This window comes from Lithobates pipiens, unplaced genomic scaffold, assembly GCF_037356315.1.
Source record: "Lithobates pipiens isolate NorthernLeopardFrog02 unplaced genomic scaffold, aLitPip1_a1.2 Scaffold_25, whole genome shotgun sequence".
NCBI classification, from domain to species: Eukaryota; Metazoa; Chordata; class Amphibia; order Anura; family Ranidae; genus Lithobates; species Lithobates pipiens.
The window spans coordinates 146844926-146858982 of record NW_027507787.1 but is presented as its reverse complement, the minus strand read 5'-3'; the positions used below and the strand labels follow the sequence as shown (position 1 = coordinate 146858982).

General features: G+C 46.5%; 1 protein-coding gene across 1 annotated transcript in view; it reads left to right on the top strand.

The window, feature by feature from the left end:
• Positions 1–14057, top strand: part of ATRNL1 (attractin like 1) — a 1004401-nt gene that overhangs the window by 588607 nt on the left and 401737 nt on the right. The window contains exon 24 of the mRNA XM_077454933.1: positions 2027–2184. Coding sequence (XP_077311059.1) covers positions 2027–2184 — 158 coding nt within the window. The remainder of the gene's footprint in view (positions 1–2026; positions 2185–14057) is intronic.

Sequence of the window (14057 nt, the reverse complement as noted above, 5' to 3'; positions counted from 1 at the left end):
ATCAGAGGAAGGTGGAAAACCCCAGCAAAGCATGATCCAATTTGCTACAGCAAGGGAAAAATTCCTTCATGATGCAGTCAGATATTCCTGGGATCGTTACCTAGAAATGTTAGTACCTGGTTATATTATCTACAATTTAAGGCTGACAATGCTAAGGCCTGGTTCACATTTATGCATTTTTTTGTTTCTTTTAGTTTAGTTTATTTTCAGTTTTGCAGAAACACACTACAGTCCATTTAACATGGTTTCCTATGGATGTAGTTCACATCTGTGCCTTTTTTGGAAAGGGCCAGGGACTTTTTTGAGTTTTTATTTCCATAGTCTTCAATGGATCAAAAGCGTGTATTGAAAAACGAAAAATGCACCTAGACCAGTGATGGCGAACCTTGGCACTCCAGATGTTTTGGAACTACATTTCCCATGATGTTCATGCACTCTGCAGTGCAGTTGAGCATCATGGGAAATGTAGTTCCAAAACATCTGGAGTGCCAAGGTTCGCCATCACTGACCTAGATTATGTATACTGCAACCTGCATAGGTGTGAATCAGGCATCAACCAATGCCTTGCAATTAACAGGAGTTTTGTCAGCCTGCTGTGGGAGTTCCTGTGGTTGGCCATTGGTCTGCCTGATAGATCTGATAGGCAATCCAATAGCCAAATGGGGGGCACAAAGCAGGCTGACAACCCCACTGCTAATTTTAAGGCAGCAGCTTAGGCTATCCATATACCATAAACGATTTCTCTTGTTCAGGCCCACAGGCTGAACAAGCAAAGTCTATTGATTTCTCCCATTGCCGGCTTTTATATTCTGACGGCTAACACCCACAGAATACCCAAACAGTGACTGCAGCTGATTGGATCTAGTCACTAAAAGGCCTACAATTTTTCACCTTTCCCTCACAGGGCCACCTATGACTCAAATTTGTGCTGGTTCTTTGGGAACCAATCAAAATTCACTCCATACATTGTCAACTTTAGCTTTATCAGCCTGCAACAGGAAGTGCTGCTACTGGTAGGTACAAAGTCACAAAAAAGTTTCGTTTAAGAAAACTTGATGCCAAACATACTGAGAAACGAATTTTGGCTTTACTTGAATTTAAAATGGAGCAGTTCTAATCTATAATGTGTTTTGTACTCTTGTATGGTATTAGCATGCAGTATAATTTATAGTACTGTACTGTGACTTGGCGATACTGATTTGCAAAAGCAGTAGGCCGTGTTCACTTTGCAAATTACATTTTCACTGAGCTTGAATGAGGTGATGTTGTGCTGACTTCAGTCAAGTGCAAGCAAAAATGTTGTCTATTTCAAGCTGAGCTATGGGCACAAAAATATTCACTTAAATACAGTAAATGTCTCAATAGCCACAAAGGATATAGAACAACAATTTGCGTACCAAATGTTTTTACAAACCCAGTTGTTACCTTGTAAAAGTGGCAGTGACATCGCTTTGCTGTATGTAGCCTGAGCAAAGCTGTGGGAGGGGCCCATCAGGGTCAACACATAACAGGCTGCTTGCAGAAAACTGCAGGAGGGGGCTGAGACAAGACCAGTCACCCTGCACAAGGAGAGAACACAGTAGTGAGTGGTCTTTATTACAGAAAAAGTCTCACACTGGATAAAGTCACAGATCTGGAAGAAATACACAAAGCACATGAAGATTCAAGGAAGAATACACAGGACTCTTGTATTTAGACCGTATTTGCTTATCCCTGAGTTGCACATGATTGGGTATTCTTTGTAAACTTTCACTTTGTTTAACCCTATTTACTAAGATAAGCATACATTTATTTTGTAAAGAGAACCTGATCTATTTAAGTAAATTAACCTCACCATAATGTGTGTTAGGTGTTAACTCAGTATGTAAAACAGCTTACTAAATTGTATAGTTATAGAGTTTCATATAGCATATAAAACAGTGATGTTTTCTTATATTGAACAATTAACGCTACTTAGAAAATATTGTACGATTTCTTATATTGTATAGTGAAGCGTTTATAACTTGTGTTGCTTCTGTGTTTACAGCTGGTACGATATCGGGGGAAGAGGTTCCGCTGGTGGCCCGGTCTAACATTAAAGAATATCGGGACAGTTTCTCATGTGAGAAGTTTAATTTCCGGAGTAATCCAAACATCACTTTCTATGTCTATGTTAGCAACTTCTCCTGGCCAATCAAAATCCAGGTCAGTCTCACGCTTTTCCCTACAGACCCTGTAAGAACTTATGTTGTGTGGTCTTACCACAATGACTCACTGGGCCGTCTCCACCATGTTCTGCTACACAGAAGGTTTATTGCACATTTACCATTGCTTACAAAACACTGACTTAAAATGGCTTACGCATGCAACACAAAACCAGAGAAATTCCCAGCTCAACTCACCAAGCAGTCTGCTTACCAACGGAATGAACCTGTCTAACAGTTTGTATTAAAAAAAGGGGTTTTGTTATCACTCATTTGCAAACGCACATGTAAGCTACAAGGGCGCTTCACAACACCCTGTATTATCTGCAGTTCTAACACTTGTAAATTTATGAGAGTCTCCACAGTGGAAACACATGCATTCTAATGGATAGATGAGGGGCAGGTTGGCTTGGAGGTAGCCTAGTCCTCCATAAAGGCCCAGGGGCACACTGATCACCCAGCATATAGCACAGTGGCAGCAAAGGTGTCCAGTGTGTCCCCTCCCCAATATTACGTCAGTAACAAAAAAATGGCCTCTGCCCCCACCGATAACTGACCTTCACAACAAGGAGCACATGGAACTGCAACGCAATCAAAACAAAACCAGAGAAATTCTCAGTTCAACTCACCAACCAGTCTGCTTACCAACCAAATTAATCTGGGGTTTAGTTAGCACCCATTTGCAAACACATGCAGGGATTGGGCTACCTCCAGGCCCACCTGTCCCCCATCTATCCATTAGAATGCATGTGCTGATAGGTAATACAGGGTGCCATGAAGTAGCGTTGCAGCTTACGCATGCGTTTGCAAATGTGTGATAACTAAACTGGTTTTAGCACATACTGTTAGGTCAATTTGGCTGGTAAGCAGACTAGTTGGTGACTTGAGCTGGGAATTTCTCTGGTTTTGTTTTTAATGCGTTGCCCTTCAATGTGCTCCTTGCTGTGAAGGCCAGTTATAGGTGGGGCAGGGGCCATTTCATGTGTTGAAATGGGTTACCGTTTATCGTTTGTTTTAAAATGTATTTGGGTTCTGCTTCCGAAGTGCTTTTTTTTCCCTAAATTGAGAGACATTATGCTAGCCACACAGATTACGTTATTTTGGAGTTATTTTGGTGATGCACCTGCTCTATGTGCCCTTAAGAAGCATATAATCTAAGGTTCCTATCTCACATGCGCACACATTGTTTTGGTTGACAAAAATAACCCCAATTATTTAATCGTGGTACATTCCAGTCTGTATTGCGACACAGAACATAAATACACTACATTACAATACAGTTTCCATGCACACAAATAAATTACATACAATCAACAGTATGACGCGTAACGTAATGTGGGTAACAAAATTTTCTGAACCATCACGCTATGCATGATGTGGCTTTACCTGGTGGTACTGTAACCCCTAAGGTACCACCAATATACCTAGTGTCCTGCGGAAGGTCCCAGAGAAAAGCACGTCTGCAGGTGTTGGAGGTCCCTCACAAAAGGGTCTTTCCTTAACCTGAAAATGACTATCAACTTACCTATGCAGAAGCCATTTGCATCGAGGATCCAGACCTGATCCTTCACCAAGATGCAGAATCGCTGGAGGCAGGTGGCAGTGTGCTTCCAGTGTGTGAGTTCTGCATGGATACCATCAACCGCCTTTCCTCCCACTGAATGGGAGAGTTCACAACAAAGTTGCAGAAAGAGAAATCGGGACCAGCAGTCTTCACGCTCTCACAATATCTCCTGCAGACCTGTAACAATACAAAGATTATGTAAAATATACCTTGTAGAAAGGTCTGTTCTGACAGTGTCTCCGCCTTACTGAACCCCTGGTTGAGGATCATCATCTTCTCGAAGACTTCAGTGGTAATATTGGGGGCTACAGTCTGCTTCATCCAGGGCTCCAAGGGAGGAAGCTTTTCTGTGGATTCTGTGCACATCGAAAACAGGATCATGGTAAAGACTGACCATGTGGGTCAAGGAAAATTACCACCAAATGGATTTTATTCTTTTGTAGTTTCATTAGGATTTTTTGGTGGTGGGTGACGTTTTCGCTAATAAAAATTGATTGATATTTTCTTACCTTCTGGCACTCGGCCACCAGTTCAGTCACCTGCTGAAACCCTTAAATACACGCTACCCCCAGGAATAGGGCAACGTCAGCTTCTCCCCTCCCTCCTATGATACAGCACACCTGGAGTGAGCAGCCAATAGGCAGGCCTAAATCTTGTCTTGAGTGGGCTTTAAACTCTAGTGGGACAACAGGTTAACTGGGATCAAGAAAACCTGTCACCTTGTTCTGGGTGACTTGGCCTAGCAGACTAAGGCCGCGTACACACGGGCGGACTGTTCGCCCAACCTTGTCCGCTGAACAGTGTTTGGGCGGACAGTCCGCCCGTGTGTGGGCTTTCAGCGGACAGTTTCAGCGGACAGTTGGACGGACAAAGTCTTTCGGAAATTCCGAAAAACTGTCCGCTGAAACTGTGTTTGAGCGAACAGTCCGCCCGTGTGTAGGCTACTTTCGAAATGAGCAAACTGTTCCCGCTCGGAAAGTCCGCCCATTTCGAGCGCGTGTACAGGTAGGCGGGGCCCGCGAGGGAGACGTCGCGGGCTCCGCCGCCTGGAATGGGCTTAAAGGGGAACCCCAATGCCGAAAAAAATCGGCGTGGGGGTTCCCCCAAAGTCCACACCAGACCCTTGTCCGAGCACGCTACCCGGCCGGCCAGGAAAGGGGGCGAGCGAGCGCGCCCCCCCTCCTGAGCCGTACCAGGCCGCGTGCCCTCAACATGGGGGGGTGCCTTGGGGAAGGGGGGGCCGCGCGGCCCCCCCACCCCAAAGCACCTTGTCCCCATGTTGATGAGGACAAGGGCCTCTTCCCGACAACCCTGGCCGTTGGTTGTCGGGGTCTGCGGGCGGGGGGCTTATCGGAATCCGGGAGCCCCCTTTAAGAAGGGGGCCCCCGGATACCGGCCCCCCACCCTATGTGAATGAGTATGGGGTACAATGTACCCCTACCCATTCACCTGTAAAATAAAAGTCCAAAAAAAAACACAACACAGGGAAAAAATATTTTATTGCACAGCTCCGGGGGTCTTCCGTCTTCGGGGTCTTCTCGCCGGACTCCTCCGCTATCTGTGTGTAGCTCTTTTACTAGCGGAGGAGCCCGGCTTTCTTCCTCCCCGCCGCCGGCCTCTTCTCCCGACTTCGGGGGTCTTGTCCCCCTCTTCGGTTCTTCTGCCGGGCCACCGCGCCTTCTTGTAGCTCTTTTGCAGGCGGTGGCCCGGTCTTCTGTCGCCGCTGCCTTCCGTTCTTCTGTCGCCGCCTTCGGTTCTTCTGCCGGGCCACCGCGCCTTCTTGTAGCTCTTTTACAGGCGGTGGCCCGGTCTTCTGTCGCCGCTGTCGTCGGCGCCGCCGCCGCCTTCCGTTCTTGTTCTTCTTCTTGTTCTTCTTCTTCTTCCCCAGGAGATGTTGACTCGACGAGCTCTCCGGCCGGAATGCCAGAGCCACGCTGTGCGGTCACTTATATAGTGACAATGGGGCGGTGTCACATGGTATATGTCACATGGGTTGGTCACATGGGTTGATGTCACATGGGGACTATGACATCGTAAGGGGGCGGGGTCACCATGTGACCAACCCATGTGACATATACCATGTGACACCGCCCCATTGTCACTATATAAGTGACCGCACAGCGCGGCTCTGGCATTCCGGCCGGAGAGCTCGTCGAGTCAACATCTCCTGGGGAAGAAGAAGAAGAACAAGAAGAAGAACAAGAACGGAAGGCGGCGGCGGCGGCGACGACAGCGGCGACAGAAGACCGGGCCACCGCCTGTAAAAGAGCTACAAGAAGGCGCGGTGGCCCGGCAGAAGAACCGAAGGCGGCGACAGAAGAACGGAAGGCAGCGGCGACAGAAGACCGGGCCACCGCCTGCAAAAGAGCTACAAGAAGGCGCGGTGGCCCGGCAGAAGAACCGAAGAGGGGGACAAGACCCCCGAAGTCGGGAGAAGAGGCCGGCGGCGGGGAGGAAGAAAGCCGGACTCCTCCACTAGTAAAAGAGCTACACACAGATAGCGGAGGAGTCCGGCGAGAAGACCCCCGAAGACGGAAGACCCCCGGAGCTGTGCAATAAAATATTTTTTCCCTGTGTTGTGTTTTTTTTTGTACTTTTATTTTACAGGTGAATGGGTAGGGGTACATTGTACCCCATACTTATTCACATAGGGTGGGGGGCCGGTATCCGGGGGCCCCCTTCTTAAAGGGGGCTCCCGGATTCCGATAAGCCCCCCGCCCGCAGACCCCGACAACCAACGGCCAGGGTTGTCGGGAAGAGGCCCTTGTCCTCATCAACATGGGGACAAGGTGCTTTGGGGTGAGGGGGCCGCGCGGCCCCCCCTTCCCCAAGGCACCCCCCCATGTTGAGGGCACGCGGCCTGGTACGGCTCAGGAGGGGGGGCGCGCTCGCTCGCCCCCTTTCCTGGCCGGCCGGGTAGCGTGCTCGGACAAGGGTCTGGTGTGGACTTTGGGGGAACCCCCACGCCGATTTTTTTCGGCGTTGGGGTTCCCCTTTAAGCCCATTCCAGGCGGCGGAGCCCGCGACGTCTCCTTCGCGGGCCCCGCCTACCTGTACACGCGCTCGAAATGGGCGGATTTGCCTCCTCCTTACGTGGGCGAGTCCGTTCATTTCAAAAGTTGAGCGAACTGTTTGGCAAACAGTTCGCTGAAACAGTCCGCTCGTGTGTGGGCAAGTCCGCTCATGCAAATTTTGAGCGGACTGTTTGCCGAAACTGTTTGACGAACAAGGTTGGGCAAACAGTCCGCGCGTGTGTACGCGGCCTAAACCTGTGACTGAATTATCACTTTTAGTTGGAGTACTGTGTAGGTATGAGGGTTGCTTATTACATTCTCGTGTGTTAGGGCCTCTCATTGTGATACTCAGTCATGATTTGTTACATTTCCTTTCCACCATTTCTCCGCATATCCACTGGTAATTTTCTCTTGTTGCCATATTACCTGTGCAATCTGTGAATTTGTTTTACATAATTTATGGAATTCCTCGCTGTGAGTCCTCAGAGATTGACATTAATCAGGCGTGTCCAGTTATTGGTTGGATGAGCTCCAATGCAAGCACAGCGTGGCGAAGCCTCCTCTGTGGCTAGTTCATCAGTTCCTCATCACTGTCAGTGTCGGCAAAGCTGGGAGGGTTCCTGACTGCTGTCCTTGTTCATGGTTCCACCTCACCGATTTTTATGTTGCTTTACTGGAATCCCCCAATGTGCGAGGGGAAAAGGCTTTATGCTAGTTGAGGATTTTTAAGTGTCGGCTAGTTAGTAATTATCTGAGCGGCTTTAAAAGATTCTGAGAGTAAAAGAACGCTGAAAGGATGGAACCTCAAGAGAAGGAAAATGAAAAATAAATTACATTTGGATGGTTTTAAACTTTTCATATTTGAATCCTTCTGTTAATACAAAAATGTGTTTAGCAATGTATATAGAAATGTGGATGTCACACTCGCCTCTCTTCCGCTCTAGAACTGGGTCCCTTTCTAGGGTGTGTGGCCGCTAGTACTTCTGGGCTTCACCTGGAGTGCTGGCACTGCATTAAATGGTGACGTGAGGATCAAGATTGAGCAACACGTTGCTAGGCCTAAGCTGAGCCCCACTGCTGCAGTCTCTGCAGTAAAATCCAGTAACCTCTATGTCTCCTGTGACCCTATAACCTCATAGAACCCTGAGCATCCTGCGTCACCCTAGGTGCCCATTGACTCCAGAGCACCCTGGGCATCTTGTGTCACACCGTGAGCCTAGAGACTCTATATCATCCTAATTATCCTGTGTCAGCATGTGAGCCCAGGGAATCCAGAGCACCCTAAGCATCCTGTGTCACCCCATGAGCCCAGTGATTCCAGAGCACCCTGAGTATCCTGTGTCACCCCATGAGCCCAGTCACTCCAAAGCACCCTAAATATCCTGTGTCATCCCATAAGCCCAATGGCTCCAAAGCCCCCTGAGCATCCTTTGATGTCCCATGATCCCTTTGACTCCATCATATGGCCCTGGATGTTGTCTGAACAAATATGGCTCTGTCCTACAGCTAAAGGCATGGTCATGAGGAATACCACAATTTATGTGAGCACTAAAACATACCTGGAAGGGTTATACTGACAAATTACCGAACATTCATTAAGTTTTTGGCATTGCCTTTGCAGCTGGAGTACAAGAGAAGAATGCAAGGCCAGAATTTAGGGAGCTCATTTTCTGGCAGCACAGTTGCTAAGTGGTTATCACTTCTGCCTGACAGCATTAGAGTCGGTTCAAATCCTAACCAAGGCACTACCAGTTTGGAGTTTGCATGTTCTCCCTGTGCCTGCGTGGGTTTCTTTTGGGTACTCCATTTTCCTTCACACTCCTAAGGCCCTGTACACACGGTCGGAAATTCCGATGGAAAAGGTCCGATCGGACCATGTTGTCGGATAATCTGACCGTGTGTGGGCTACATCAGACTTTTTCCATCGGAATGTCCGACCAACAAATTCGAGAGCTGGATATAAAATTTTCCGACAACATGATCCCATCGGACTTTGTCCGATCGTTTGTAGAGAATTCCGATCGGACAAAGTGCCACGCGTGCTCAGATCAAATTACGAGACCAAAGCTATTGGCTACTAGCCGCAACGTAGTCCCGTTGCAACAAACAAATGTCATCACGTTCCGAACGAACAAATTTTCCGACAACTTTGTCCGAACGTGTGTATGCAACACCAGTTTTGGACAAAATCCGTCTGAAAAAATCAGACGGATTTTGTTGTCGGAATGTCCGACCGTGTGTACAAGGGATTAGACAAGACATGCTGGTAGGTTAATTGGCTCCTGTCTAAATTGGCCCTAGTACTGTATGTATGAATGTGAATGTGCAATGTGTATACAGTAAAACCTTGGATTGCAAGCATAATTTGTTCTGGAAACATGCTTGTATATCAAAACAAATTTCCCCATAAGAAATAATGGTAATTCAGATGATTCGTTCCACAACCATTTATTCATAAGTCCTTCAGTTTATAGTTCATGTAAAAAGATTATAGCAATGTGATTGGTTGTGTAACCATAAAATGTCTATCCACAAATGGAAGCCTCCACAAGGGGATTAGAAGCAAAATCCAGCAGGAGCTACAGAGTATAGAAGAGAAGAGAGGCACCACTAAGTGTATCACTATGGTTACATTTAATGAAGGCACAATATTTAGTAACTCACATGCTTGATGATTAACCACTTCAGCCCCGGAAGGATTTACCCCCTTCCTGACCAGGTCATTTTTTGCGATACGGCACTGCGTCACTTTGACAATTGCGAGCTCGTGCTACGTTGTACCTAAACAAAATTTGTGTCCTCACAAATAGAGCTTTCTTTTGATGGTATTTGATCACCTCTGTGGTTTTTATTTTTTGCGCTACAAACAAAGAGTGACGATTTAAAAAAAAAAAAAAAAACACAATATTTTGTACTGTTTGCTAAAATAAATATCTTAAAAATCTAAAAATTTTCTTCATCAGTTTAGGCCTTCTTCTACATATTCTTCTACATATTTTTGGTAAAAAAAATCGCAATAAGCATATATTGATTGGTTTGTCATGTTTATTATTATTAAAAGTAATGGCGGTGATCTGCAATTTTTATCAGGACTGTGGCATTGCGAGCGATCTCGGGTGCCCGGCAGACATCTCGCCTGCGGGACAGGCGGATCTGCTCCGGGGACACGTGGGAGGGGCGTGCGCCTGCTATGATGTCTTAAAGGAGCGAGATACAGCTACAGCGATTTGCACAGCTGTGAAAACCTGGCGCAGTATAGCTGCAGTGGCTGCTCGGCTAGCGGTTAAGAGGCACATCTACGTATGCAGGCATCTGGGGTAAAGCTATCCACATAGACAATCCTCCGCACCGCCAGCTCTCACCACTGCCAGTCTGCAATTGTGATCGGGAAAACTACCCTGCAGTAGAGCATTTTGCCAACAAGGCTTGAAACGCTCAATGGAAGGGATGCTGTCGATGGTGGTGAGGAGGATGGTCTATGTGGATAGCTTTTCCCCCGAATGCCTTCATACTTAGATGTGCCTGTTTTAATGATCAACCATGTGACTTGCTAAATGTTGTACCTTCATTCGTAAAATGTATGCTACAAGTAAGCCTATATTAAGGCTTACCTGTAGCTAAGCAGGATATCTCCTAAACCTGCATGGTTTAGGAGATATCCCCTGTCCCCTGCATGTGCCGATGACATCGGCACATGCGCACTAGAGCAAACTGACACAATGGCATCTATGTGCTGCAGCATCAGTCTGCATGCCGTAACTGGCGTCTCCCGCACGCATGCGCGGGAGTGACGTAATTGCGGCTCCGGCCAATGACAGCGCCAGAGCCATGATACCAGGAAGTAACTCCGGGGCGACATGTCGGCGGCCGAAGGGGGAGACGAGGACGGCTTCGGGGGCTTCAATCTGAGGTAAGTAATACATAATGGATTTTTAAAGGGTTTACAGAGTGTTTACTTCCTCTTTAAATATAACTGTATTGCTACACTTAGAGGCCCCTCTGTTCTGTTTTATACTCAGTTGTGACATGACGCTACTTGTATATCAAGACAAGTCAAAATTTGTTTAAAATGTTTTCTTGTTTTGCAAAACGCTCTCAAACCAAGTTACTCTCAAACCAAGGTTTTACTGTATATGTAAAGAGCTGCGCAAATTGACAACACTATAGAAATACCTGTAATAAATAAATAATGGATAATGACTTTTTTGATGTGCATGGAACTCTATGCCCTTGTACACACGGTCGCATAATCCGACCATGTGTGGGCTTCATCTGACTTTTTCCATCAGAATGTCCGACCAACAAAGTTTGAGAGCTGGATATAAAAATTTTCCGACAACGTGATCCGATCGGACTTTGTCCGATCGTTTGTAGAGAATTCCAATCGGACAAAGTGCCACACGTGCTCAGATCAAATTCCTAGACCAAAGCTATTGGCTACTAGCCTGAACGTAGTCCCATCATAACTAAATAACGTCATCACGTTACGAACGATCGGATTTTTCAACAACTTTGTCTGACTGTGTGTATGCAACACCAGTTTCGGACAAAATCCGACGGATTTTGTTGTCGGAATGTCTGCCCGTGTGTACAAGGGCTAACAGTAGGAAGAGGTCGTGCCTGTTAGGACCCAACACACAGCCCATCCTCCCTTCCTTTATTTCACCAGCTTACTGATGCTTCCTGATTTACTGCGGACAGATACGAAGCATTGATCTCCCACAAATTACTAATTGCTGTTTGGCACATTTTGCATGAGGCGGGCATTGATAAGGAGCCATGAATTGCAATGTCCAGGCAGCTGCGGCACCAGCGTTCCAGTACTTCCAGGAACACGATGGGTTTTATGGGTGCGTCTGGCCTGATCTGCCACTTCTCCAGTATTATAAAGAGTGTTTATGACTGCTTTAATGTATAGTTAAGGAGGAGATGAGGGAGAGAGCGGGACGGCTGCCAGAGCATGGGGAGATGGATCCCGTCCAGGCACATCATTTCTTACAAAATCTCCCATTTCTGACAGAGAAAAGACTTCCCAGAATTTTCAAGAATAAACCACAATAATATGGATGACCAGTGAATAATGATGCACGATTAGTATATATGGGCACTTTAAAGTAGAACTGTAGCAAAAACTGGAAGTTGCTGTGTTGTCCATCGTGTGCATTTTTCATGTCGTTATTCTAGTTGTAAAAATTTAAATATTGCATTCTATAATATATAATAATATAATAGAAGGTATATACAGTGTCTTGCTAAAGTATTCAAACCCCTTGACATTTTCCACATTTTGTCCTGTTACAACCAAAAATTTAATTTTTTTTTATTGAGATTGTATGTGATAGACCAACACAAAGTGGCACATAATTGTGGAAGGAAAATGATAAATGGTTTTCAATTTTTTTTGCAAATAAATATGTGAAAAATGTGGCGTGCATTTGTATTCAGCCTTCTTTACTCTGATAACCCTAACTAAAATCTAGTGGAACCAATTGCCCTTAGAAGTCGCCTAATTAGTAAATAGAGTCCATCCATATGTAATTTATTCTCAGTATAAATACACCTGTTCTGTGAAGCCCTCAGAGGTTTGTTAGAGAACCTTATTGAATAAACAGCATCATGAAGGCCAAGGAACACACCAGACAAGTCAGGAATAAAGTTGTGGAGAAGTTTAAAGCAGGGGTAGGTTATAAAAAAATATCCCAAGTTTTGAACACCTCATGGAGCACTATTCAATCCATAATCTGAAAATGGAAAGAGTATGGCACAACTGCAAACCTACCAAGACATGGCAGTCCATCTAAACTGACAGGACGGGCAAGGAGAGCATTAATCAGAGAAGCAGCCAAGAGTCCCATGGTTACTCTGCAGAAGCTGCAGAGATCCACAGCTCAGGTGGGAGAATCTGTCCACAGGACAACTATTAGTCGTGCACTCCACAAATCTGACCTTTATGGAAGAGTGGCAAGAAGAAAACCATTGTTGAAAGAAAGCCATAAGAAGTCCCGTTTGCAGTTTGAGAGAAGCCATGTGAGGGACACAGCAAACATGTGGAAGAAGGTGCTCTGGTGAGATGAGACCAAAAGTTAACTTTTTTGACTAAAAGCAAAATGCTATGTGTGGCAGAAAACAAAGAATGCACATCACCCTGAACACGCCGTCCTCACTGTAAAACATGGTGGTGGCAGCATGATGTTGTGGTGATGCTTTTCTTCAGCAGGGACAGGGAAGCTGGTCAGAGTTGATGGGAAGATGGATGGAGCCAAATGCAGGGCAATCTAAGGCCGCGTACACACGGGCGGATTGTCTGGCCAACTAAGTTCGTCAGACAATCCGACAGACAGTCCGTTCAAAATTTGCATGAACGGACTTGACCACACACGATGAGCAGACAGTCCGCTGAAAGCGTGCGCGATGATGTGTACAGCACGTACGACGGGACTAGAAAAACGACGTCCTATACACTGCAATGCAACCTTCGGCCGTGTAAATCCTTTCCGAGCATGCGCCATACTTATTTCGTCCAACTTGCCTACACACGAGCGGACTGTCCGCTGAAACCAAGCTTGGACAGACAAAACCAAGTTTGAACAGACAAAATTACGGAAATTCCGTAAGACTTTGTTCGTCAGACAGTCCGCTGAAAAAGTCCGCTGAAGCCCACACACGAGCGGATTGTCCGCTGAAACACGGTTCAGCGGACTAAGTTGGACAGACAATCCGCCCGTGTGTATGCGGCCTTAGAGGAAAAAAAACTGTAATGCCCCGTACACACGAGAGGACTTATGTCCGACAGACTTCCAAAGGAGTTCCGCCGGAGTTCCGACGGAGTTCTGACAGACTTTTCGGCCGAACGGACTTGGCCACACACGATCACACTAAACTCCGACGGATTCGAACGTGATGACGTACGACCTGACTCGAATAAGGAAGTTCATAGCCAGTAGCCAATAGCTGCCCTAGCGTCGGTTTTAGTCCGTCGGAGTAGCATACACACGAGCGGAGTTTTCGAAGGGGACCGGGTCCGGCGGAGTTCCTTCGGGAAAATTTGAAGCATGCTTCATTTCTAAAGTCCGTCAGACTTTGGCGAATCAAAAGTCCGTTGCAGCCCACACACGATCGGATAGTCTGACGGACTCGGTCCTTCGGACTTTGGATGTTGAAAAGTCCGCTCGTGTGTACGGGGCATTAGAGTCTGCAAAAGACTTGAGACTGGGGTGGAGGTTCACCTTCCAGTAGGACAGCGACCCTAAACATACAGCCAGAGCTACAATGGAATGGTTTAGATCAAAGCATATT